Source organism: Hemiscyllium ocellatum, chromosome 1 (genome assembly GCF_020745735.1).
Source record: "Hemiscyllium ocellatum isolate sHemOce1 chromosome 1, sHemOce1.pat.X.cur, whole genome shotgun sequence".
NCBI lineage: Eukaryota > Metazoa > Chordata > Chondrichthyes > Orectolobiformes > Hemiscylliidae > Hemiscyllium > Hemiscyllium ocellatum.
This window is the reverse complement of record NC_083401.1, coordinates 101,480,244-101,504,163: the sequence shown is the minus strand read 5'-3', so window position 1 is coordinate 101,504,163 and position 23,920 is coordinate 101,480,244. Positions and strand designations below refer to the sequence as shown.

The 23,920-nt window shown below is 40.7% G+C and overlaps 1 protein-coding gene across 3 annotated transcripts in view; it reads right to left on the bottom strand.

Annotated features, from left to right (window-relative positions):
• Positions 1–23,699, bottom strand: part of guf1 (GTP binding elongation factor GUF1) — a 28,613-nt gene extending 4,914 nt beyond the window's left edge. For 2 of the 3 annotated variants that reach the window (XM_060831035.1, XM_060831044.1), the window contains exons 1-14: positions 23,508–23,699; positions 21,719–21,830; positions 19,464–19,612; positions 18,625–18,705; positions 18,260–18,337; positions 16,285–16,368; positions 15,806–15,870; positions 13,356–13,559; positions 12,037–12,176; positions 11,332–11,455; positions 6,910–7,042; positions 6,640–6,783; positions 4,559–4,692; positions 2,984–3,085 (exon numbers count right to left, since the gene is read on the bottom strand). In XM_060831035.1, coding sequence (XP_060687018.1) covers positions 2,984–3,085; positions 4,559–4,692; positions 6,640–6,783; positions 6,910–7,042; positions 11,332–11,455; positions 12,037–12,176; positions 13,356–13,559; positions 15,806–15,870; positions 16,285–16,368; positions 18,260–18,337; positions 18,625–18,705; positions 19,464–19,612; positions 21,719–21,830; positions 23,508–23,693 — 1,736 coding nt within the window. In that variant the 5' untranslated portion in view covers positions 23,694–23,699. The other variant, XM_060831053.1, reaches the window with a different exon arrangement.
• Between the last annotated feature and the right edge of the window lie 221 nt (positions 23,700–23,920).

Here is a 23,920-nt window from a genome sequence, read left to right as displayed (position 1 = left end):
TAATTGTACCAGTCTCCACCACTTCCTCTGGGAACTCATTCCATACATGTACCGCTCTACATGAAAAGGTTTCCCTTGAGATAACTTTTATATCTTTCCCCTCTCATCCAAAACCTATGCCCTCTAATTCTGGATACCCCCCCCACCCAGGGAAAAGACTGCTTTTCACCCTATCCATGCCCCTCATGATTTTATAAACCTTTACAAGGTCGCCTCTCAGTCTCGCCAAGGAAAACAGCTGACAGCCCCAACCTATTCAACCTCTCCGTATAGCTCAAATCTTTCAACCCCGGCAACATCTTTGTAAATCTTTTCTGAACCTTTTCAAGTTTTACAACACCTTTCTAATAGGAAGGAGATTAGAATTGCACAAAATATTTCAAAAGTGGCCTAACCAATGTCCAGTACAGCTGCAACATGACCTCCCAACTTCTGTACTCAATAGCAAACCAAACGCTGTCTTCACTATCCTATCTACCTGCAACTCATTTCTTCAAGCAATTAGAATAAAGGATTAAGAATCAATCGGGGAAAAACTGGGGGCTCAGCAAATTCAAATGGATGAATTCGACATCAAGTTAGACCCAGAAAGAAAACAGAGGGCTGGATTGAAGGGGAAATTAAAAAAAAATTAAGTTTGAAATCTCCTAATATATTTCACAGCCTAAAGGACAGATTCTACAGCTACAATTGTTCAGTCTAAACACGTTAATTGGCAGTCATTATAATAATCACTGTCAAAATTGTATTTGTTAATTATTTAAATCAGAGGATGGTTTTATGGGCAATTAACATGCTAATAGACCAATATCACGAAAATGCTGGGTTAATGGAGGAGTTTAAACATCACATTTAGTTTTCCAAGATATTTACGGTGAAGTGCAACAATTCATGGTAATTTGCAATTCTGTGGGCTATCACATTCTCATTACAAGTTGGCTGATTTGTTTATTAATAATGTTTATCATTTATTATTTGTCAAAATCTGATCTACTACATAATGAGTGAAATCATGTATCAAACAGTATTTCATATGTGGACGACCACAAAGTTCAGATAAAATGGGAGCATGGGGAATCTTAAACTGTCCTATTTAAGTAGTTATGCTTACAGGCTGCTGGAATTTATAGCTAATGTTAACATTTTCTCCCATTTTTAAAACCCCTCCAAGGAAATGCAAAAATGGTCTTGGATGCAAGAATGAGTCCAATAATCAGCGTAGAGGACATGCAAGGGCCTTATGGCATTTTCCCACCTTTAGCAAGTGGCAGTTATATGTAAAGGTGAGTTCATAAAAACCCAGCAAACATAGCCCTAACAGAGGAAACTCATCCAACACTACTCATTAGCATGGATCTCCAGGCATGGAAAAGGTTACCTGTCTTCGTGATCGCCACTCTAAAGATGGACCATTAAATAATCTCTAGAAAAGTTATTAAATACATAGCTATGTATTTGTAAAAAATAACTACCCAAATATGAGATACAGCTTGATACATGATTTCACTTATTATGTAGTAAATCAGATTTTGATAAATAATAAATGACTGATTGAATGTGGGCATTTGTTCAATAGGGCACAAAACTTTCACTCGGTAACTTACATTCCTACAGAACAAGATATGCACTATTGCATTCAATAACATTAGGGAAAAAAGGATTTGCTCTAAATTAATATTGAGTTGCTACCTGACCATATGCACCTTTACATACATCAATGGGGTTTCTGTAGGAAGCAGATTAACATCTTCATTAGGCGTTGGTCTACAAAGCTCACACTTTTTGCAAATTACAACATTTTTCAGATTGCCCTTTGGAGACTAAAGAAAACCACAGTACTGGAAGCAGGATCATTGAATATTTTGGAGGAAAAGGTAGATGAATTCTTGACTAAGAAGGAAGTCAAAAGATATCAAGAGTTAGCTGGAGATGAAGCTAACCAGATCAGCCACGATCTTATTGAATGGTGATGCAAATTTGAGGGAGCTAATGACCTCCTCCTCATTCATGTGTGTGTGTAACAGCAGGAACGAAAACAGAAATTGCTGGAAAAGCTCAGTACTGAAGGGTCACTAGCCCTGAAATGTTAGCTCTGCTTTCTTACCACAGATGATGCCAGGGCTGATTTTTTTCCAGCAATTTCTGTTTTTGCTTCTGAAATCCAGCATCTGCATTTCTTTAGGATTGTTTTTTTAAAAACTATAATAGTCGGAGGTTGCATCAGCAGAAACTCTAAGCCTCTGCAGGTTGTTTCAGAGCGTTGACCTATAAGACATGTGTCTAGCATTAGCGAGATGCAAGTGTAAGTGCACATGCTCAGGAGTTTTTTAAAATTAAAATGGCAGCTTGTGGAGGTGTGTAACATTATATAAAAGCCAAAAGACTGTAGACACTGGAAATTAGTAACAAAAAACAAATTGCTGGAAAAAGTCAGCTGGTCTGACAGCATTTGTGGAGAGAAATCAGATGTTACGAGTCCAGTGAATCTTATTCAGAACTGATGGCAGCGAGGAAAGACATAAAATTGACTCCAAGCTCCAAGTTCCATTACGTTTTTGTGTTGTAGTGACAGTTCCTTGGCCCCAAAACTTAACTGATTTCTCTCCACTGATGCTGCCAGAGCTGCTGAGTTTTTTGACCAATTTTGATTTTCGTTTGATTTATAGCATCCACTGTTCATTTGTTTTTTTTATTTAGTAAATAACTGATTAGCCAGCTCCTTCATACTATGGTTTAGGTTGATGTTTAGGTGGTTTAAACTATTAAAGATACTTCTGCTGATTGCTCAATTATTGAACTTATCGAGCTGTATGGCTGCTCTGCAATTTATTTGTTTTTGTAAGGGAAAAGTTTCAAAAGGATTTTCATAAATTTAAGTTTTTGAAAGTTAACTGGTTGACCTGGATCACATCTGGAAAAATAGGGAAAAACATAGAAGCAAATAGCATATTTCCAGAAAAACATGTCGAGTAAAGGTACGAACCTGTGCACAATTGTTGCAAGTTCCTCCACGCACTTTCCATTTAGATAAATGTCCATTTTAATCAGATCAGCCACTTGGTATCCTGCATCTTCATAGTCAAAACTACAAGAATAAATAAAATGCAAGAGAATAGTTTACAAAATCCTAACATTAATTTAGTAATATGACCATCAAAAATAGGAGTACAAGTAGACCACTTGGCCCATTGAGTCTGCTTTGCCACACAATAAAGTCTGCAAATAAGGCTTGTGAGGGGACATAGAAGCCAGGATTTTCTGCCTTTGCAATTGCCCAAACTGACTGTTCTTTCTGCTAATGGAATGAGACAGAGAGCTGCAGAGTGGTTGAGCTAACTGACTGTGGTACATGAAGTCAAAACAGCGAGTTCAGAGGCTATGTTGCCTACTTAGTTTGAACAGGAATAGGTGTGAGGAGTGAATCTATTTACTGGCATCATCAACGTAGATATTAATGATATTGGCAGGATAAGAGGTGACACCTAGACAAGAAGAGGTACCAAACACCAAACTGAAGCGATGAACCTCAAATCTCTGGATTAGCTGAGCAATATGCCAATTGGCAGTTGGTTTATAAGATTAGTGAATAAGATTGGTGTGAAAGAAGTGGGATCCCATTTGTGGGACAGAGACATCAGCATTGTGAAAATGGGGAATGCACCATTGTGGCATTTGCACCAGAGCTGTTCTGGGATTAGGGTTCGAACAAACCGTACAATAAGGGAAGCAGAAAATACTTTAACCTAAACAATGGAAGTAAGAGGTCAGACATGGGGGATAGATGTAGTGAATCTGGGTGCTGTCTAGCAGAATGGCAAACAATAGCATGGGAAATGAATGACAGAGAAGGCAAGAAGGAACAGTGAGAATAAATCTAAGAACTAAACAATAATCAAGGCTAGACGTTACTTTGCTTAAAAACATCAATATCGGATTGACTTCTGAGGAATGGTTGAAAAGACAGGGTTTATTTTCATTTAGGTTACTTGTGAGTGAGGTATTACTTGATTGAAGTATTTAAGATCCTAATTGTCTTGACGAGATTGGTGAAGCTAAATCTCGGGGGCAAAGTTTCGAAATTGGAGTCACATTTTTGTGATGCAGAGAAATTTACTCTCTCAGGCAATTATGCCACTTTGGAATTCTCTACTTCAGAACTGTGGAGGAAAGGTCTTTAAATAGTTTTATGGCAGAGACAAAAAATCTTGTTAGGAAAGGAAATCAAAGGCTATCATGGGCAATTGGGAATTCAAATCACTCCGATCAACCGTGATCCTAGTTGAATAACAGGGCAGCTCAAGGGGCTGAATGACCTACTTCTAACCCTGAGTCATGTACTTCATTAACTTTTTATAAACTGCAAGTTTGGCAATCACGCCTGTGACTCTTAGCTCGCAATAATTTATAATCCTTTATCCATTTGCATATTCTTTTACACTACCTATCTACTCTGAGGCACATCTTTTCATTTAATGCTGAATTTATTTGTTTAGCAGCAGGACAGAATAGTTTTAAATGCTATTTTGCTACTGAGAATGTAAACCTTAAATGTTCCTACCTGGCATATCCTGAAGAGAGAGATTTTAGGCTGTCGTAGAAATCCACCACAATTTCATTCAGGGGAAAAAGGTACTGCATCATAAGTCTGTGATCATCAATATAAACCATATTCTTCTGAATTGCTCTCCGACTCTAAAATAAATCATTATTCAGTATGGAATCCCTGAAGTTAAAACTCTAAATGTAGGTACATTCCAAATATCTCAAAACAGTGCTTCAGAAAATTCAGGATCTCAGTTTTGCTTGCTAGCTAAAATCATTGAACAATAGATTTTAAAATCACATATAAAGTCAGAGGAAAAAAATAAAGTCAAGATTAATTCTATGTGGACAATGGGAATAAAATAAAAGCAAAACTTTATTCTTAAGACATGGAACTTGTAGATCAAAACAGCAAGTGAATTTGGGTTTTACATTGCCTAAGTAATATTTGAAAAGGACGCCAGAAGCATAATATTTTGCTCATTGAATTAGAGGGGAATACTTCCTCTGAATAGTAATATGATAACTAGTGACGGTGAGTGACTTTGAGGGGACTTGCAGGTCCCAAAATTCTTATGTATCTGTTGTCCTTGCCCTTCAAGCCCCAAGGTTGTGGGCTTGAAAGATGCTGGGTAATAAGGCTTGGTGAATTTCTGCAGTACATCTTGTAGATGGCACACATTGCTGTTACTGACCGTCAAAGATGGAGAGAGTGTATGCCTACTAAGCTGCCAGCTTTGTCCTGGATACTAAGGTGCTGTTGGATTTGTATTCATCCAGGCCAGTGGGAAATAGTCAAAGTCCTGACCTGTGCCTTTTAGGTAGCGTTCACACCGTTGGGAGTCAGGTGGTGAATTAACTGCTGTAGGATTCCTAGCCTCTGACCTGCTCTTGTAGCTACTGTGATTATGTGATGAGTCCAGTTGAGTTTCTGGTCAATGGTAACCCCAAGAATGTTGATTGTGGAGGATTCGCTGATGGTAATGTCATTCAATGTCAAGGGACTATGATTAGAGTTATTCTTCTTGAAAAAGTCATTGCTTGGCACTTAAATGGCATGATCATTACTTGCCAATTATCAGCCAAAACCTGGCTACTGTCCAGGTCTTGCTGTATTGACATGAGTGCTTCAGTATCTGAGGAGTTGTGAATGTGTGCAATAGTGCTGATGACAGCACAAGCATTTCAACTTCTGACCTTATGATGGAAGGATAATTACTTAGAACATAAGTACAGAATCAAGTTATTTAGTCTGACCAGCAAATGTCAGTGCTAATGCTCCAGACAAGTCGGTAAGTATTGGAATGCTGAGTCACCAATTATTGTCAGACGATCTCTGATAGTTTGTACTTGATGTCCTACAACTTCTGTCGTACAAATATAAACTGAAATAAATATTGTTCCAATACATTATAAACCATTGACATCTGGGGTTTGGCTTAGATCAAAATTACAAATTTAATAGTGAGGGGTAAAATACCTCGTCCCATGTCTTTCTTCTAAATCTCTGGCTTTCCAGTTTAACATGGTAGAATGTTTAGTAGTGATCTGACAGGCCTGATGCTAACTGAACCATCCAAGTTAACTGTTGGCAAGGGACTTGTTCACAAGTGGATGGACTTCTTGGAAGAAAATGACCAAAGCTATCCCACAAGGTCGGCAAAAAACCATACTTGTTTTGCCAGTTTGGAACAGATCAGATAAGGATAGCAGATTTTCTTTCTCAAAAGGGCATTAGAGGCATTAGTGAACAAGATAAGTTTTTATGACAATGGACAATGTTTCATGATTACTGTTAGACTAGTTTCTTTTTAACTATAGATTTTATTGAATGCAAATTTCACCATCTGCCATTGTCAGACTTGCATGCATATTCTCACAGGATCAGCCCGAGTCTCGGAATTACCAGTGCAATGCCAATACCATTGTTCCACCTACTCTTACAAATCCTGTTCAAGTCAAATCCTGATCAAGGATCTGCTGTGGTGATACATAATAAAATAACAATATTTTGGAAACATGGGTTCTGATACACCTTTTGTCATCTTTGATTAAGAATATGATTGGTAAACATTTTAAAAATGAATTAAAATGTACCTGACACAGTGATATTATTTTTCCAATGTAATCATCAGGAGTGAGGATAGTGCCAGTAACTATTGGTTCCAAATATTCTTTAACGTGCAATCTATCAGGAAAATGGCATGGATTTAAAATCGTAATTTCTTCTTCTCCGTACTCCTGAAGCAAAAGGTATGTTGTACATATTTTGATTTCAAATATTTAAACAATATCAAAACAGTAACCTGCTTAATGAAATTACATTTCAAAATACTTGGTATGCAAGTGAATTTTAAAATATTCCACCTTGATTAATTTGCTTGATGACAGAACTGCCTTGTATGGAACGGTAGGAGCAGTAAGAATAACTGATGCATTATACTCTTGTTCCAAGCGTTGGTTGAATACCTCCATGTGCAGAAGTCCAAGAAAACCCAACCTGGCAATGAGAAGGCAGCACTTAAAGAGTACAGTAAAATTGATTTTACCTTACAGGCATCATAACTGTACAACGACAGCAAGTTTTGTTGACAGAAGTGATTAAGGATAGCAAAACAAACAAAAAGGTACAAGGAATTAGAAAAATATTTCCACAAAGCAACACTGGAGATTCTGGAAATCTGATATGCACAGCAGTTCTGGCATCTCCTGCAAAAAAGTTACAGAGATGAAGGCTCAGATCTTCAGTCTCTGGATAATTGGAGGTCCTGTTGCACGGAACATGCAGTAATTGCTCAGAAAGCTGAAATTTGATGAGCCATGACCAGGGTGTGACATTCTTTAAAAACTTCCCCAACTGAGTTAAGAGTCAGAAACTTCACAAGTTTGCAACTAAACAACTGAACAGTTTGCAAAGAAATGTTAGAGGAATAAAAATATACACAAATCTCTTGACTAACTATTAAGCTGAACTAGAAGAATTCTTATATTTACACCCAAGAATCAGTTACCCTCCCCATCCCACCCTGCTAGATGAGATTAGATGCAGTCTCTCAAACCTCTTCAGATCGGAGCCTGACAACCTACTTTCTCACTCTGGATCAGTGGTGCTGGAAGAGCACAGTAGTTCAGGCAGCATCCAAGGATCAGCGAAATCGACGTTTCGGGCAAAAGCCCTTCATCAGAAATAAAGGCAGTGAGCCTGAAGCGTGGAGAGATAAGCTAGAGGAGGGTGGGGGTGGGGAGAGAGTAGCATTGATGTACAAAAGGTGAATGGGGGAGGGGATGAAGGTGATAGGTCAGGGAGGAGAGGGTGGAGTGGATAAGTGGAAAAGGAGATAGGCAGGTAGGACAAGTCCAGACAAGTCATGGGGACAGTGCTGAGCTGGAAGTTTGGAACAAGGGTGAGGTGGGGAAGGGGAAATGAGAAAACTGTTAAAGTCCACATTGATGCCCTGGGGTTGAAGTGTTCCAAGGCGGAAGATGAGGCGTTCTTCCTCCAAGCGTCTGGTGGTGAGGGAGCAGCGGTGAAGGAGGCCCAGGACCTCCATCCCCTCGGCAGAGTGGGAGGGGGAGTTGAAATGTTGGGCCATGGGGCGGTGTGCTTGATTGGTGCGGGTGTCCCGGAGATGTTCCCTAAAGCGCTCTGCTAGGAGGCGCCCAGTCTCCCCAATGTAGAGGAGACCGCATCGGGAGCAACGGATACAATAAATGATATTAGTGGATGTGCAGGTAAAACTTTGATGGATGTGGAAGGCTCCTTTAGGGCCTTGGTTGGAGGTGAGGGAGGAGGTGTGGGTGCAGATTTTACAATTCCTGTGGTGGCAGGGGAAAGTGCCAGGATGGGAGGGTGGGTTGTGAGGGGGGCGTGGACCTGACCAGGTATTCACGGAGGGAACAGTCTTTGCGGAAGGCGGAGAAGGAAATATATCCCTGGTGGTGGGATCTTTTTGGAGGTGGCGGAAATGTCGGCGGATGATTTGGTTTATGCGAAGATTTGTAGGGTGGGAGGTGAGCACCAGGGGCGTTCTGTCCTTGTTACGTTTGGAGGGGTGGGGTCTGAGGGCAGAGGTGTGGGATGTGGACGAGATACATTGGAGGGCATCTTTAACCACGTGGGAAGGGAAATTGCGGTCTCGAAAGAAGGAGGCCATCTGGTGTATTCTGTGGTGGAACTGGTCCTCCTGGGAGCAGATACAGGGGAGGGGGGAGGAATTGTGAATATGGGATGGCATTTTTGCAAGAGGTAGGGTGGGAAGAGGTGTAATCCAGGTAGCTGTGGGAGTCGGTGGGTTTGTAAAAAATGTCAGTGTCATGTTGGTCATCATTAATGGAGATGGAGAGGTCTAGGAAGGGGAGGGAGGTGTCAGAGATGGCCCAGGTAAATTTAAGGTCAGGGTGGAATGTGTTGGTGAAGTTGATGAATTGCTCAACCTCCTCGCGGGAGCATGAGGTGGCGCCAATGTAGCGGAGGAAGAGGTGGGGAGTGGTGCTGGCGTAATTACGGAACCTACTTTCTCACGCCAGATCTGATCTTGGTCTCTCAGCCTGATCATTTCACTTTCTTTATCCACAGACGTGGTTTTGTATTTGAAAAAAATCTGTTTTGAGTGAAACAAATTATACTCTTTTGAGCAACAGAAAACACAAACAATTTAACCACGATCCCAAATAACAACTTCAGAAAAATGTAAAATGGCCTTTCAAATCAGAAGGAAGGAGGGAGTAAAGAAAAATTCTATTCCTAATAACATAGTTATTGGATTATGGTGCAACATTACTTCGATTTGTTTTCTAAAGTTAATTGGAACTAGCAATTACAAGGAACCATTACATGGAATAAAGGAGAGAATTAATTATGAAGGTAAGTTGGCAAGAAATAGAAAACCAAACAGCAACAGCTTTTGCAGGTACATAAAAAGAGAATCGCTGAACCGAGTGTGGGATCCTTGGAGAACGTGACTGGGGAATCCATAACTTGGGGACAGGAACTGGCATCTAATTTAAGCCAATATTTTGCAGTCTTCATGACAGAGGACACTATAAACATCCTAAACATATTGGATAAGCAAGGTGTTGATGAGGAAAAATCTTGTAACAGTCTGAATAGTTTTTAATCACAAAGGATGAAGCATTTTACAAACTAATGGGACTGAAAGCAGGTATATCACAAGGATCTAATAGCCTTGATCCAAGAGTTTCAAACAACGTGCCTGAAATGACAGTGAAGGCACTGGCTAAAATATTCCAGATCTCAATGGATTCCTGAAGAGTTCCAGCAAATTGGAATACAACTTACGTGCTTGTTTAAGAGAAAGGGAGACAAAAGCAGGAAATTATAGGCCAGTTAGCCTAACATCTACCATTGAAGAAAATGTTAAAGTCTGTTATTTAGAAAGAAATCGCAGGACATTTTTAAAAAATTTTAGGTAATCAAATAGAATCAACATGGTTTTGCGAATGGGAAATCATGATTGACGAATCTTCTACAGTTCTTTGAGAATACAACAAGCAGCATTAATAAAGTGGAACCAGTAGATGTGGCATATTTGCACAAGTTCCTGATATTGAGATTTATGTAATAGCATGGATTGAGAATTGGTTAACATCTAGAAGAAAGCTGGAATTAATGGGTCTTTTTCCCATTGAAAAGGTGCACCAAGTGGAGTGCCACAAGGTTCAGTCCAGGAGTGCGAGAGTATCTACTGTGTATGTTAATGATTTGGAGGAAGGGACAGAGTGTAATGTATTCAAATTTCCTGATGATATAAACATAGGTAAGCAGGCTTACTGTGATGAGGACATGGAATCTGCAAGGGGATACAGAATCAGATGAATGAGTGAGTAAAAACTTAGCAGACAGAATTTCGTGTAGGAAAGGAGATTATCCACCTTGGTCAGAATAATCAAAATACAGGACTCCAAAGAAGTGCAGTACAGAGAGGTCTTGTTGTGAAGAAGTTGGAGCTTAAAAACAGAGAAGCCTTATTATAACTTTACAGGGTGTTGGTGAGGCCACACTTGGGAGTTTTTTTTTCCCATTTCTGGGATGTGGGCATCACTGGCTGACCAGCATTGCATGTCCCTAGTTGCCCTTGAGAAGGAGGTGGTGAGCTGCCATCTTGAACCAGTGCAGTCCACCTGCTGTGGGTTGACCCGCAATTCCATTGTATGGTGCAGTTTGGTCCCCGTATTTAGGAAAGGATATACTGACACTGGTGGTCGCACAAGAGATTCACTGGGCTGATTTCTGGGATGAAGAGGTCAACTTATCAAGAATAGATAAAAACAGTTTATTCACTGCTTTTTAGAAAGAATGAAGGTGATCTCAGTAAAACATAAAAGATTTCTGAGGAGATGTTTCCACAAAGGAGGGAAACTTGAACCGGGGGCATAATTACATAATAAGGGGGCATTCATTTAAAACTGAAATAATTTCTTCATCCAGAGATTAGTAATTCTCTATTTCAAAGTTATGGATTAATTAAAGCACTGAAAGAGGAGGTAGATAGAGTTTTGAAACACAGGATTTGAGGGCTATGAGGAGTTGGCACGAAAAGAGCTGAGCCTGGGACAGATCTGCTACGATCTTATAGCATGGCGCAACAGGCATGAGAAAGTGAATAGATTACTCCTACTCATATCTCTGACCTTCATTGCTGGCCAAGTATATGCCAGAGATCAGAAGAAAGGTTTATGTTTTTAATGAGAAAGAATAAACCTAAGAGGAAAAATAATTAAAAAGAATGAATGCCAACAGTTTTTAAAATAGATTAGCTTGTCACTCACCTCCAGCCAGCTCCAAGGGCTGGGCTGCTATCCCGGTGAACTGTCACACTAGAATCGTTTAGTGTTAGCTTCTCCACAGCTTTTCTCAAGTTGGTATACTCAGATTGGTCAATGGGGTACATTCCTTGGAAAAGATGTTAAGAACACAGAACATTGCACTAAATAGCTTAAGATAATTTCATTGAAAAGACAGTTGATTTTTGTAACATGTGTAACTTCAGCTGGCAAAGCTATGCCTCTGACAGACATCAGTGCTATAAAATATGCTATGTGATCTTGGAACAGGCTCCTTGACACCCTTCCAAAAAAAAGTATATGCAGAGCACTTCTGGCCATCAGATGGTGCTGCGTTCCCAAAGATAACAGGAGAGGAAACCATTAAAACAGAACTGGATCCTATCAGCTCATTCTACTTCAAAAACTGTATCTGAACAGCTGTAAAATCTTTAAGAGTCAGAGTCATACAGCATGGAAACCGATCCTTCAGACAACCAGTCCACAATGACCATAATCCCAAACTAAACTAATCCCACCTGCTTGCATTTGACCTATATCCCTCCAAATATTTTTTTAATAATATACTTATCCAAAGGACTTTTAAATGTTGTAACTGTATCTACATCCACTAATTCCAATGAAAAACATTATGGCACACTGATTTGTTTATATCTTGTAGCCTTGAGGCAGTAATAGCAGTTTCCTTACCGGCAAAGACCATTGGTTTAGCAGGTTTGAACCCTGCTAGTGGCTCCACAGGTTGTTTCTGTAAATGAAAGGTGTCTCCAATCTGTGCCTCCTTCACCTCCTTCATTCCACAAATCAAATAGCCCACTTGTCCAGCACACCTTTACAATAAAGTATGGCTTAGTTAAAATGTAAATGAAAGAATATCTCATTTCAAGTAAATAACAAATTAAAACACAGTTAAAATCAAAATACTACAGAAGCATGAAAACAGAAAACATCAAGGAACTCTGCAGGTTTGGCAGCATCTATGGAAACACAGTTGAAATATTTTAAGTCTGATATTCCTCTTCATTAAAACACTCTTCTGAAGAAGAGGCATATTAGGCTTGAAACGTGTACCCCTTCTCTCTTCACTAACCCTGCCAAACCTGCTGGTTTTTCCAGCATTTATTATTTTTGTCATTGTCGCTACTATGTTGTGACAGATCAAATAACACCACTCTATAACAATGTATAATTTTATTCTAACCAAACCCTAAACTATATATGTATTAAAAATGTAATTTCAAAACTACAAGTGTTCTTTAGAAAAGGTATGAAAAGGGAAAGAAATGCATGAAAGTGAAACTTCACTTTGTGACTGTTCTGCAAAATATAGAAACTAAACACCAGGCATAATAGTAAACAATCTACTTAATAGTGGCAAATTTCTTTCATGTTTAGCTTGTATTAAATTATACAAGAGGATCCAAAAATTTGTGACTAATTATACAACTGCTAACACTGGCTAACATTAGAAATATTCAAAAATTGTCTTAAAATCTACTTAATACGGATTAAATAATTAAAGTCAACTTAACATTCAATCTGTACATCAGTAAAATATTTTGAAGTTACAGTGCTCAAGTCTGGTCATGCTTCTGTCAACTGGAAAGGACTGGCAGCACATTCTAACCTAACATTTATAATGGTCTCATGCTCTACTCTAACAGTTGCTCGGTAGTACAGAACTTTGAATGTCATGTTCGGTATCAATTTAATTTAATGAATCTGACTTTGAAGGAAATTTTCAAATCAATTACATAGTAAAGAGCGATAAAAGGAAAATCCATCGAGAATGATATAGAATCAAACATCTTCTACATCTCAGCAGATTACTTAATGAAAAATAATGAAATACAGAACTTGCTCCACTTACAAGAAAATTGAATATGTCACCTGAATTATTGGGTTTTCCTTGTGAACTGAATTTTCAACCTGCAGAGAAGCAGCTATGTATCCCAATACTGCTCTAATATTTGTGAACATGACATTGAGACAGAGCAGTGATTCCTTACAATTTTTCAACTGGATATTGATCAGGCCTCAGGATTCCAACTTCATTTACTTCATACACCTTCTTTGTGTACGATGACATTATTTTGTCCCCCTTTTGCACCCATCCATCAAACAGTGCAATGCTGGCTATAACTCCTCTGTAGTGGTCATAAGTGGAATCAAACACCAAAGCTCGCAATGGATCTGAAAGTTTTGCACGTGGCCTAAAGCAAAAATACAATGCAATTTTTTAATTTAGTCTATTTTAATTCAATTATCAAAATCATCAATTTAATTTTGATTAGATTATTAAAGTAACAATGTATAATCATTTGATATTTCTAGTAGTCAGCTACTACTTGATGTTGCAAAAACACGGCAAATGCTCAAGACTTCAAATGGGCAGCTAGGATTCTCCTGTCCTTTCAGAGCTTAAAATATCAGCACTTCACTGCATTTGACAGTGGTGGAGTGAGTGAATGTTTAATTTGCATCATGTTACGAAATGTGTCTTAAAAAGGATTTGTTCTGTCAGGTTTCTTTTGCAAGCAAGTGATACAAACTTGGAGCCAAACTGTCTGCTCTGAGCCCTGTTTTGTTTTTAAAAGACAAAAGAAGCATGAGTGGGTAGGGTCAAACTCCCACAGAACCAGGATTTTAGTTGAACTTTCAGTAGTTGCTGGGATCTTGAAGCTGTTATTCCTTTCTGTTACAGTTAAAAGGTTGGGTTATCTTCCTGCTGTAAGAATTGCACGGGAGAGAATCTATTTTACTGAATTTGTCTTTGCCAAAGGTGTGTTTATAGGAAGTCACTATATTGAAACAGTTGCTGTTTAACAGTTAATTAATGTATTACTCTGTTAAGTTCTCAATACTGCTAAGTTACTTCAATTCTGCTTTAGTTTGATGTATTTTAATGAGTGTATGAGAACAAAGTGTCTTGCTTAAAGCCTGGTGTTTTCAATCTAACTTTGGAACACAAAGCCTTACACTTGCCTTCTAAAATAAAAAGTTGGGGTCTATCTTGCTTTATTTTGAGTTGGTGGTGGGGGGGAAGATTTGGTCTGGTTCATAACAATCAATTACTTGGCAGAGTTATTTGAAAGCAATTTTGGAACACAGAGAAAAACATTGCATTAATACTACAAATACCAAGTTTACAGAATTCATTAAAATATTACTTGCTTCTTATTCCTGCTCAGTTACCTCTGGAACTTCTTAAGAATCTATTCTCTGATCTTCTAATTTCATCTCTTAATGACATAATTCTAAAATCACAAAGCCAGTTTCCACATGTCTGGTGATGACAACTTTCTCCCTCCCAAACTCTGCACGAACTCTAAATCATTAGACTGCTCGACAGGACATCAATGGAATTGACATCTAATCCAAACAATTGAAAATCATCATTCTCTTGCCTGACTCCATTCTTCTCTGGTAGCTGTCTTGAGGCTGAAACAGGTTGCTTGTAACCTCAATGCCATACTCAACCCTGGGATGAACTTTGTTCACACCTCCACACTGTCACTAAACCCATCTTTTCCCACCTCCATCACATAACCTGACTCAGTATGCATCCATGACTGTTGCATCCTTGATTCTTGAATATTATCTCCATACTTGAACACATGAACTTGTGGCCCAATTTTCACAATCCATTCTTAAAATTGAGATTATCCAAAATTCTGCTACCAGTGTTCTCACCTCATAACAAATCCTGATTACTTGCCACCCCTGCACTTAGTGAGTTCTGTAGGTTACTGGTTAAGGTATGTTTTGTTTTAGTTCACCATTCTCTTATAAAACCTACCAGCTTGACCAAACTCATAGGCATCTGCACGACTATCACCTTAAGTGGCACTGTGTCATTATTTTATTTAGCTTACCTGTAGAATCTTGGGATATTATATTAAAGCTGCTATATAAAACAAGTTTGTGATGAGCTCGATGGGGCACTAATCAAGTGGATTGTTTTGACTTGGATGGTATTGAATTTCTTAGACTTTGTTGTAGTTGCACTCATCAAGGCAAAAGTATTGCACTGGCTCTTACTTATGATTTGCAGATGTTGAAAGTCAGAAGGCAAGTCAATGATTACACAACTGCAAGCCTCTGACTTGCTCTTGTAGCCACTGTATTCATTTGGCTATTTCAGCTAAATATCTGGTCAGTGGTCATTCCTCAAGATGTTGATAGCTGGGGTTTCAACTATCACTATGGTGGTCAATATCAAAGAAAGATGGTGAGATCGTACTTTTACTTAGCTGAATGGTTGTTCAATCACCAAAGCTTGTGTGACATGTTTTGACAACAAACCACAGAAATAAAATCAGCTCTGACTTTGACGGTAATACTTGTAAAGAGCCACTTTGGAAACAATTCTGCTGCTTACAATAAAATCCTGCGTTTTCTTTAAAGCAGGAGTATAAAGAAAATTCTCAGAAACCTAAAGATTCACAATAATACTTACGGAGGAATTTTTTCAACAACTTTTTCTAAAACTTGATCTACATTTGTCCCCAGCTTGGCTGAAATCTATAGTAAAAGCACATGTAGAAGAAAACAGCAGGGTAAATTCAAAGCTATATGCTCCACAATACAACAAATAATCACTTTTGCATTAAATACATTTAACTGTATTTAGGTGTTAAAAAACATTAGTTTGGTTTAATAGTTTTCTTACAAACTAGATCAAGGCAAAGTTCTTTAAGCAAGCAAATCCTGACCCACCAGTATTTTATGTTAAACTCTTCACTACCTACTTGTCGCAGGAGTATTAAACTACAGGGCTATTAGAAAAGAGGTTCGGACACCTCAAGATTACATAAATAGCACGAATACCAAATTTACAATCATAAAAAATATGAACCACTGAAACTACAGGTATTACCTGTAGTCACTCATCAGAGACAGTCACTGGTTAACTTGACAAGAAAAGAAACTGCATACCTGAATGCATTCATCTTTAGGAATATCAAAGACCTTTTCAACCTGTTTTGCAACTCTGTCAGGTTCAGCATGCTTGAGATCAATCTATAGAAATGGATATATTCACATGTATTTTAGTAAAATTAACTGTGTACACAAATTATTCTGTTTGTCACAGTTGACTTTAAAATTCTAAAGGTCAGGCAGCATCCAAAAAGCAGGAGAATCGACGTTTCGGGCATGAGCCCTTCTTCAGGAAAGTGTGCCAAGCAGGCTAAGATAAAAGGTAGGGAAGAGGGACTTGGGGGAGGGGCGTTGGAAATGCGACAGGTGGAAGGAGATTAAGGTGAGGGTGATAAGCCGGAGTGGGGTGGAGAGGTCAGGAAGAAGATTGCAGGTTAGGAAGGTGGTGCTGAGTTTGAGGGTTGGGACTGAGACAAGGTGGGGGTAGGAGAAATGAGGAAACTGGAGAAATCTGAGTTCATCCCTTGTGGTTGGAGGGTTCCTAGGCAGAAGATGAGGCGCTCTTCCTCCAGCTGTCGTGTTGCTATGGTCTCACCAACCTCCATATACATCATATCATCCGTCGTCATTTCCGCCACCTCCAAACCGACCCCACCACCAGGGATATAGTTCCTTCCCCTCCCCTATCAGTGTTCCGAAAAGACCATTCCCTCCGTGACTCCCTCGTCAGGTCCACACTCCCACCAACCCAACCTCCACTCCCAGCACCTTCCCCTGCAACCACAAGAAATGCAAAACTTGCGCCCACACCTCCCCCCCTTACTTCCCTCCAAGGCCCCAAGGGATCCTTCCATATCCGCCACAAATTCACCTGCACCTCCACACACATCATTTACTGCATCCGCTACACCCGATGTGGCCTCCTCTATATTGGGGAGACAGGCCGTCTACTTGCAGAACGTTTCAGAGAACACCTCTGGGACACCCGGACCAACCAACCCAACCACCCAGTGGCTCAGCACTTCAACTCTCCCTCCCACTCCACCAAGGACATGCAGGTCCTTGGACTCCTCCATCGCCAGACCATAGCACCACGACGGCTGGAGGAAGAGCACCTCATCTTCCGCCTAGGAACCCTCCAACCACAAGGGATGAACTCAGATTTCTCCAGTTTCCTCATTTCCCCTCCCCCCATCTTGTCTCAGTCCCAACTCAGCACCACCTTCCTAACCTGCAATCTTCTTCCTGACCTCCCCACCCCCGCCCCCGCCCCCACCCCGGCCTATCACCCTCACCTTAACCTCCTTCCACCTATCGCATTTCCAACGCCCCTCCCCCAAGTCCCTCCTCCCTACCTTTTATCTTAGCCTGTTTGGCACATTTTCCTCATTCCTGAAGAAGGGCTCATGCCCGAAACGTCGATTCTCCTGCTCCTTGGATGCTGCCTGACCTGCTGCGCTTTTCCAGCAACACATTTTCAGCTCTGATCTCCAGCATCTGCAGTCATCACTTTCTCCTTTAAAATTCTGAATCGTGTTTTCAAATTTCTCCATAAATCTGTCCCTCCCTATAGTCTCCACAAGCCTAGCCCCTCCAAGACATCAGGACCTGTTTAATTCTATCACTTGAGAAATCTCAATCTTAATGGCTCCAGTAGTGAATTGGAATCTAAAATGTGACTTCCACCTCTACATTTCTTTGCCTCTTGACTTTGACTTTCATTTTTAAGACATTATTTAAAACCAATCTATTTGACTACGTATTTGGCATCTGTCCTAGTATCAGTCATGCAGCTCAGTGTCATAATTTGTTTCAGAAAACACCTGTAAAGTGTCCTACGATGTATTATATTAAATATGCTATGTATAAAATTATTTGTTAATTGTTCTGAACTGAGACTGAAAAAGACCATTGCTCCAATGCATTTCTCTTAAATCATTGAAATTCTCCCTCTTAAAAACACCAAAATGCATTTAACTTAAACAAAAGATATAGAAACAAAGGCAAAATATATAAACCAGTATTTATTTACCTTGTTTATTACTGGGATTATCATTAGCTGTGATTCAAAAGCAAGAAAGAAGTTTGCCACAGTTTGTGCTTGAATACCCTGAGAAGGAAAAAAACTGTGAACTATGGACTCTATAATATTCACAGAAGCACTGGCAGTCCACATATGAACCAACAAGTGATAATGCCACAAGTATGTCCAAACAAAATCAAAGATTCTAAATAGTCATTCACATATTACTTTCTAATCAATACCCCAAAAGCAAGTAAAACCAAAGATTTTATGTTTGTCTAATAGATTTCTTTTGCTTGAATTATACTAACAAGTGTATAATAATGCTTGGATAAAATTAGACAAGGTAACTAAATGCAACTTGACCAATTTACCTCATTGGCATCCACTATCAACAGTACACCCTGACAAGCAGACAATGATCGAGAAACTTCATAGCTGAAATCCACATGACCCTAGACAGAGATAGAGGTGAAATGTTTGTGTATAAAGACACACTATGCAAAGAAATGTAATAAAGTAGGAACTACCACCAACATAAAGTATGCTTCATAATATAGTAAGCACAACCTGGTATTTAACTGTAGATACATATTTAAGATATGGCATACAGGTGACAAAATACAGAGAGTCATCAAAGGCAACTCCATTAGGATGGCACAGTGGTTAGCACTGCTGTCCCATAGCACCATGGGCTCTGGTTCTATTCCAGCCTTGGGTGACTGTTCTCTTCGTGTCCGTATGGGTTTCTGCTAGGTGATCCGGTTTCTTTCCACAGTCCAAAGATGTACAGGTTAGGTTGATTGGCCATGGGAAATTGCCCCATAGTGTTCATGGACATGTAGGCTAGGTAGATTAGCCATAGGAAACAGGTTTAAGTAGACACGGTGGGATGGTCTTCTGAAGGCCAGTGGAGAGTCAATGGGTTGAATGGCCTCTTTCTGCACTGTTGGGATTCTGTGATTCTAAGTATTTTATTCTGAACTGGAATTTGGGGGTGGAGCATCATTGGCTTGAACTTCACCTTGCAAGCTCCAGGTACCATTTACTGACAGGACAGCAGAAACCCAGAGTTAAGTAGGAATTTCTGGAAAAGCAGCCATCATGTTCACAAAAGTCACTCCAGATGGACTAGCGTGAGTTTAATTAATGAGCTAGTCGGCCTCAAAGCAAAAAAAATTGATAAAATTAAAGGGAACAATTCTGTACTTACTGGTGTATCAATAAGGTTTAAGAGATAGGTCTTTCCTTCATGGTGATAAAAGAGACTTGCTGTCTGTGCTTTCACAGTGATACCTCGTTCACGTTCCACTTGCAATTTGTCTAGTACTTGCCTGTTGCGATCAGTTTTGACAATTGCCCCTGAAAACAAATAACTTAAGATGTTTAAGACTCTTTTTCTAATCAAATGCACGTGAAATGCACTACACATTTTATGAAGTACTAAACATCAAAGTGCAAACATTTAAATGAAAGTAACCAGCTTTCTTAGTGATGTTAATTACTATTAATTTGATCTGGAATAATAACTAGAGAAACTCAGGTCTGACAGGACCTGTGAACAGAGAAACAGGAGCTAATGTTGCGGGTCCAATGACTCTTCTTTGAAATGCTTTTATTTGATCAAGGGAAGTGTTTGTTTCCTTATGTCTGGTACCCCAATTTTAAACCTATCCAATTATTTTAAATGCAGCTATATAAGGATAGTTATTCTCTGTCCAGATTTACTTCTCCAGTGAAATCAGCAATTGGTGATGCAGTTTTGTATCACTGTTCTTCATACAAGATATAACTGTCATCTGTTACTACATATCAGGAAGTAATATATTGAAAAAAAGACACTTAAGAGCCTTTGTATGGTGCAGTGGTACTGTCCCTACCTCTGGACAGAGGGGCCCAGGTTCAAGTCCCACCTGCTCCAGAGGTGTGTCATAACATCTTTAAATAGCTTGGTTTAAAAAAGGTTAATCTAAAAAAGCAAAACACTGAAAATTGAAGAACCAGCAACGTTAAATGGCACACACTATAAAACGCATAATTCGTAGCAAAGTTCAAACCTTTTCAAAAACATTTACAACACAAATTCCAAAATGTAAACTGTAAAATACAGACTTAGAAAGCAGGAACAGTAGTCAGCCATTTAGCCCTTCAAGGCTGCCATGCCATTTAATACAATCATAGCTGATAATCCAACTTAGATCCCACTTTCTCCCAATACTGACTGATCCCTTTAGCCCCAGAAATTATATCTAACTCCTTCTTAAAAACAGTCATTGCTTTTGCCACAAGCATTTCCTGCAGCAAAGAATTTCACAGTCTCATGTTCTCTGGGTGAAGAAACTTCTCATCTTAGTTTTAAATCGTCCACCCCACATTTTTAACTGTAACCCCCTAGTTTGACTTCCAAGTCATCGGGAACATCTTTCTTGCATTTATCCTGTCTCATTTTGTGGTTAAAATGACATTAGTCATTTCCCCCAATCTTCTAAATGCCTGTCAATATAGTCCAAAACAGTCCATTCTCTCAATATTAGTCCTGTCTTCCCAGGAGTCAGTTTGGTAAACCTTCATCGATTTCCTCCAATGCCAGAACCTCCTTCCTCAGGTAAAGGGACCAAGCCTACTCCAGGTATAATCTCACCAAGGCCCTGGACAACAGTAAGACATTCCGGCTCCTGTACTCAAATTCCCTCACTATGAAGACCAACTTACCACGTGCCTTCTTCACTGCCTGCTGTACCTGCATGCTTACTTTCAACAATTGGTATACAAGGATATCCAGTTCTCACTGCACCTCCCTCTTTCCAATACATTTTCATTCAAATAATAATCTGTCTTTCTGACTTTACTATCAAAGTGAATAACCTCACATTTATCCACATTATATTTCAGCTACCATTTGCCCACTCACTCAACTTGTTCAAATCACAGTGAAGTATTTTTATATCCTCCTCACCGTTCACCCTCCCAGTTAGCTTTGTACCATCTACAAACTTGGGAGGTATTACATTTAGTTGCCTCATCTAATTCATTAACATATATTAAGAGTTGCTGGGGTGTACTGATTCCTGTAGCACCCTATTGGTCACTACCGGCCACTAAGATAAAGACTCTCAGATTCCTTTTGGTTGTTTCCTGTTTAGGGGAAAGTGAGGACTGCAGATGCTGAAGATCAGAGTCAAGAGTGTGGTACTGGAAAAGCACAGCCAGTCAGGCAACATCTGAGGAGCAGGAGAATCGACGCTTTAGGCATAAGCCCTTCATTAGGAATGAGTCTTGTGGGTCGGGGCTGAGGAAATGTTGATTCTCGTGCTTCTCGGATGTTGCCTGACTGGCTGTGCTTTTCCAGCAGCACTCTTACCTTTGTTTTCTATTTGCCAACCAGTTCTCTATTAATATCAGTACATCACCCCCAGTTCCATGTGATTTTATTTAACTTACAGCATTGTTACGTAAACTATAACATACCTGTTATTTCCAGTAGTCTATCTGCTAGTGTGCTTTTCCCATGGTCTACATGTGCTATGATGCTGAAATTTCTAATATTTTCTACAGGGAATTTAGACAGATCATATGCATCCTGCAAAATAGTAATTGTTTATACATATTAGGGAGGGAAGGGGGGTGGGAGGAAATGTCAATAGACCCAGCCAATCTCTTCTACAAGTTAGTTAGCTCCTAGCTTTAGATATAGGAAGTAAAAAATCACAACACCAAGTTATAGCCCAACAGGTTTAATTGGAAACACACTAGCTTTCGGTGTGCTGCTCCTTCATCAGGTGATATCATATAAATAGACAAAACACATAAATAGAAAGCAGGAGGTCGCCATTGATGATGTTACCTAGTAATGAAACGTCTGGATATCAAACCTACAGCTCAGCGAGCAAACCTACACCCTAAACCTCAACTACAAACCTTGCACAGGCAAGCAGACTCAGATAAAGATTAGATTACTTACTGTGTGGAAACAGGCCCTTCAGCCCAACAAGTCCACACCGACCCGCCGAAGCGCAACCCACCCATACCCCTACATTTACCCCTTACCTAATACTATGGGCAATTTAGCATGGCCAATTCACCTGACCTGCACATCTTTGGACTGTGGGAGGAAACCGGAGAATGTGCAAACTCCACACAGACAGTTGCCTGAGGTGGGAATTGAACCTGGGTCTCTGGCACTGTGAGGCAACAGTGCTAACCACTGTGCCACCGTGCTGCCCACAAATCTACTAGTTCTGAAAACAAAACTTATTACCTTTCGTTATTTGTTTTCACTAATGCAGTCACTGACTATTTTGATTTCTTAGGGTCATTTAATTCATCTTAAGACATTAAAATTCCCAATATTCCAATATAACCTTTTACATGCAATTCAATCTCATGGCTACAATGCTGCGACTATTCATCGTATCACCTGGTTAAGGGCGATGATCAGCTGGACTATAGTTTTGGTGTTCGAAGTGCAGATGGAATGACTTGTCCATTTTTTAAAAAGAATAATTTAGCTTGAGAAGAGTGGGTGCACAAACGAGAGGTAATGCCGAAAGGGACTGGGAGCAACAATTTTTGTTTGACACAGAATGGAATATTTTACAAGAAAACGGAAGAGCCGGTGTGGTGAAGGGGGTGAGGCCACAGTTTGTAAACTTGTTGCAGGAACCCTCCCCCATATGGGTGAAGCTCACGGGCACCCAGCGGGTGGCTGGCTCTGAGCTCTACTAAAACTCTCCATACCATCAGCAGCTTCAAAAGACAGAGGGGAGTGAAAAGGGGGCAGGGAGGGGAGGAAAGATAAAAAGGGGAGATGGGGGGCCAAAAGGGGAGGGAAGGGAGTGGGCAGAGGGGAGGGGCGGGGCAAAACAGGGGCGGGGCGGGGCAAAACAGGGGAGGGGCGGGGCAAAACAGGGGAGGGGCGGGGCAAAACAGGGGAGGGGCGGGGCAAAACAGGGGAGGGGCGGGGCAAAACAGGGGAGGGGCGGGGCAAAACAGGGGAGGGGCGGGGCAAAACAGGGGAGGGGCGGGGCAAAACAGGGGAGGGGCGGGGCAAAACAGGGGAGGGGCGGGGCAAAACAGGGGAGGGGCGGGGCAAAACAGGGGAGGGGCGGGGCAAAACAGGGGAGGGGCGGGGCAAAACAGGGGAGGGGCGGGGCAACAGGGGAGGGGCGGGGCAAAACAGGGGAGGGGCGGGAGTGCTGTTTGAGTGAAGCAGAGTCCTGACTCATTTCCCTTCCCCCACCCCGGGCGGCTCCATCACCTTCTCCCGCCGTCGACTCTCCCCTCTCCCGGTTGCTTCTCCTCCTCTCCCGCCCAGCGAAGGCTCTTTGGAGCCGCTGTAGTGTTGTTGTTGCTGCTGCCGCCGCCATCGGAGCCGGGCCCTCAGCAGCCGGCACACACCGCGCGGCGGCGGAACTCTACACCATCGGCCAAGGCCGACCAACATGGCGGCCACGGGGGGGGGGGCGGGGCCAGCGGCGCCTGAATCACGTGGACCACAGCCCCGCCCCCCGGGCGCTGGGGCACTACTGAGCAAGCGCAGAACTTCAGAAAAAATCTCACCCATACATACATTGCCGCCAGGTGGCAGCAACAGGCTGACTGAGCAAGGGTCACCTGACCAAAACCCTTGTCCCTGTTTTCTCTCCTCAGAAGCTGCAAGACCTGCTGGGC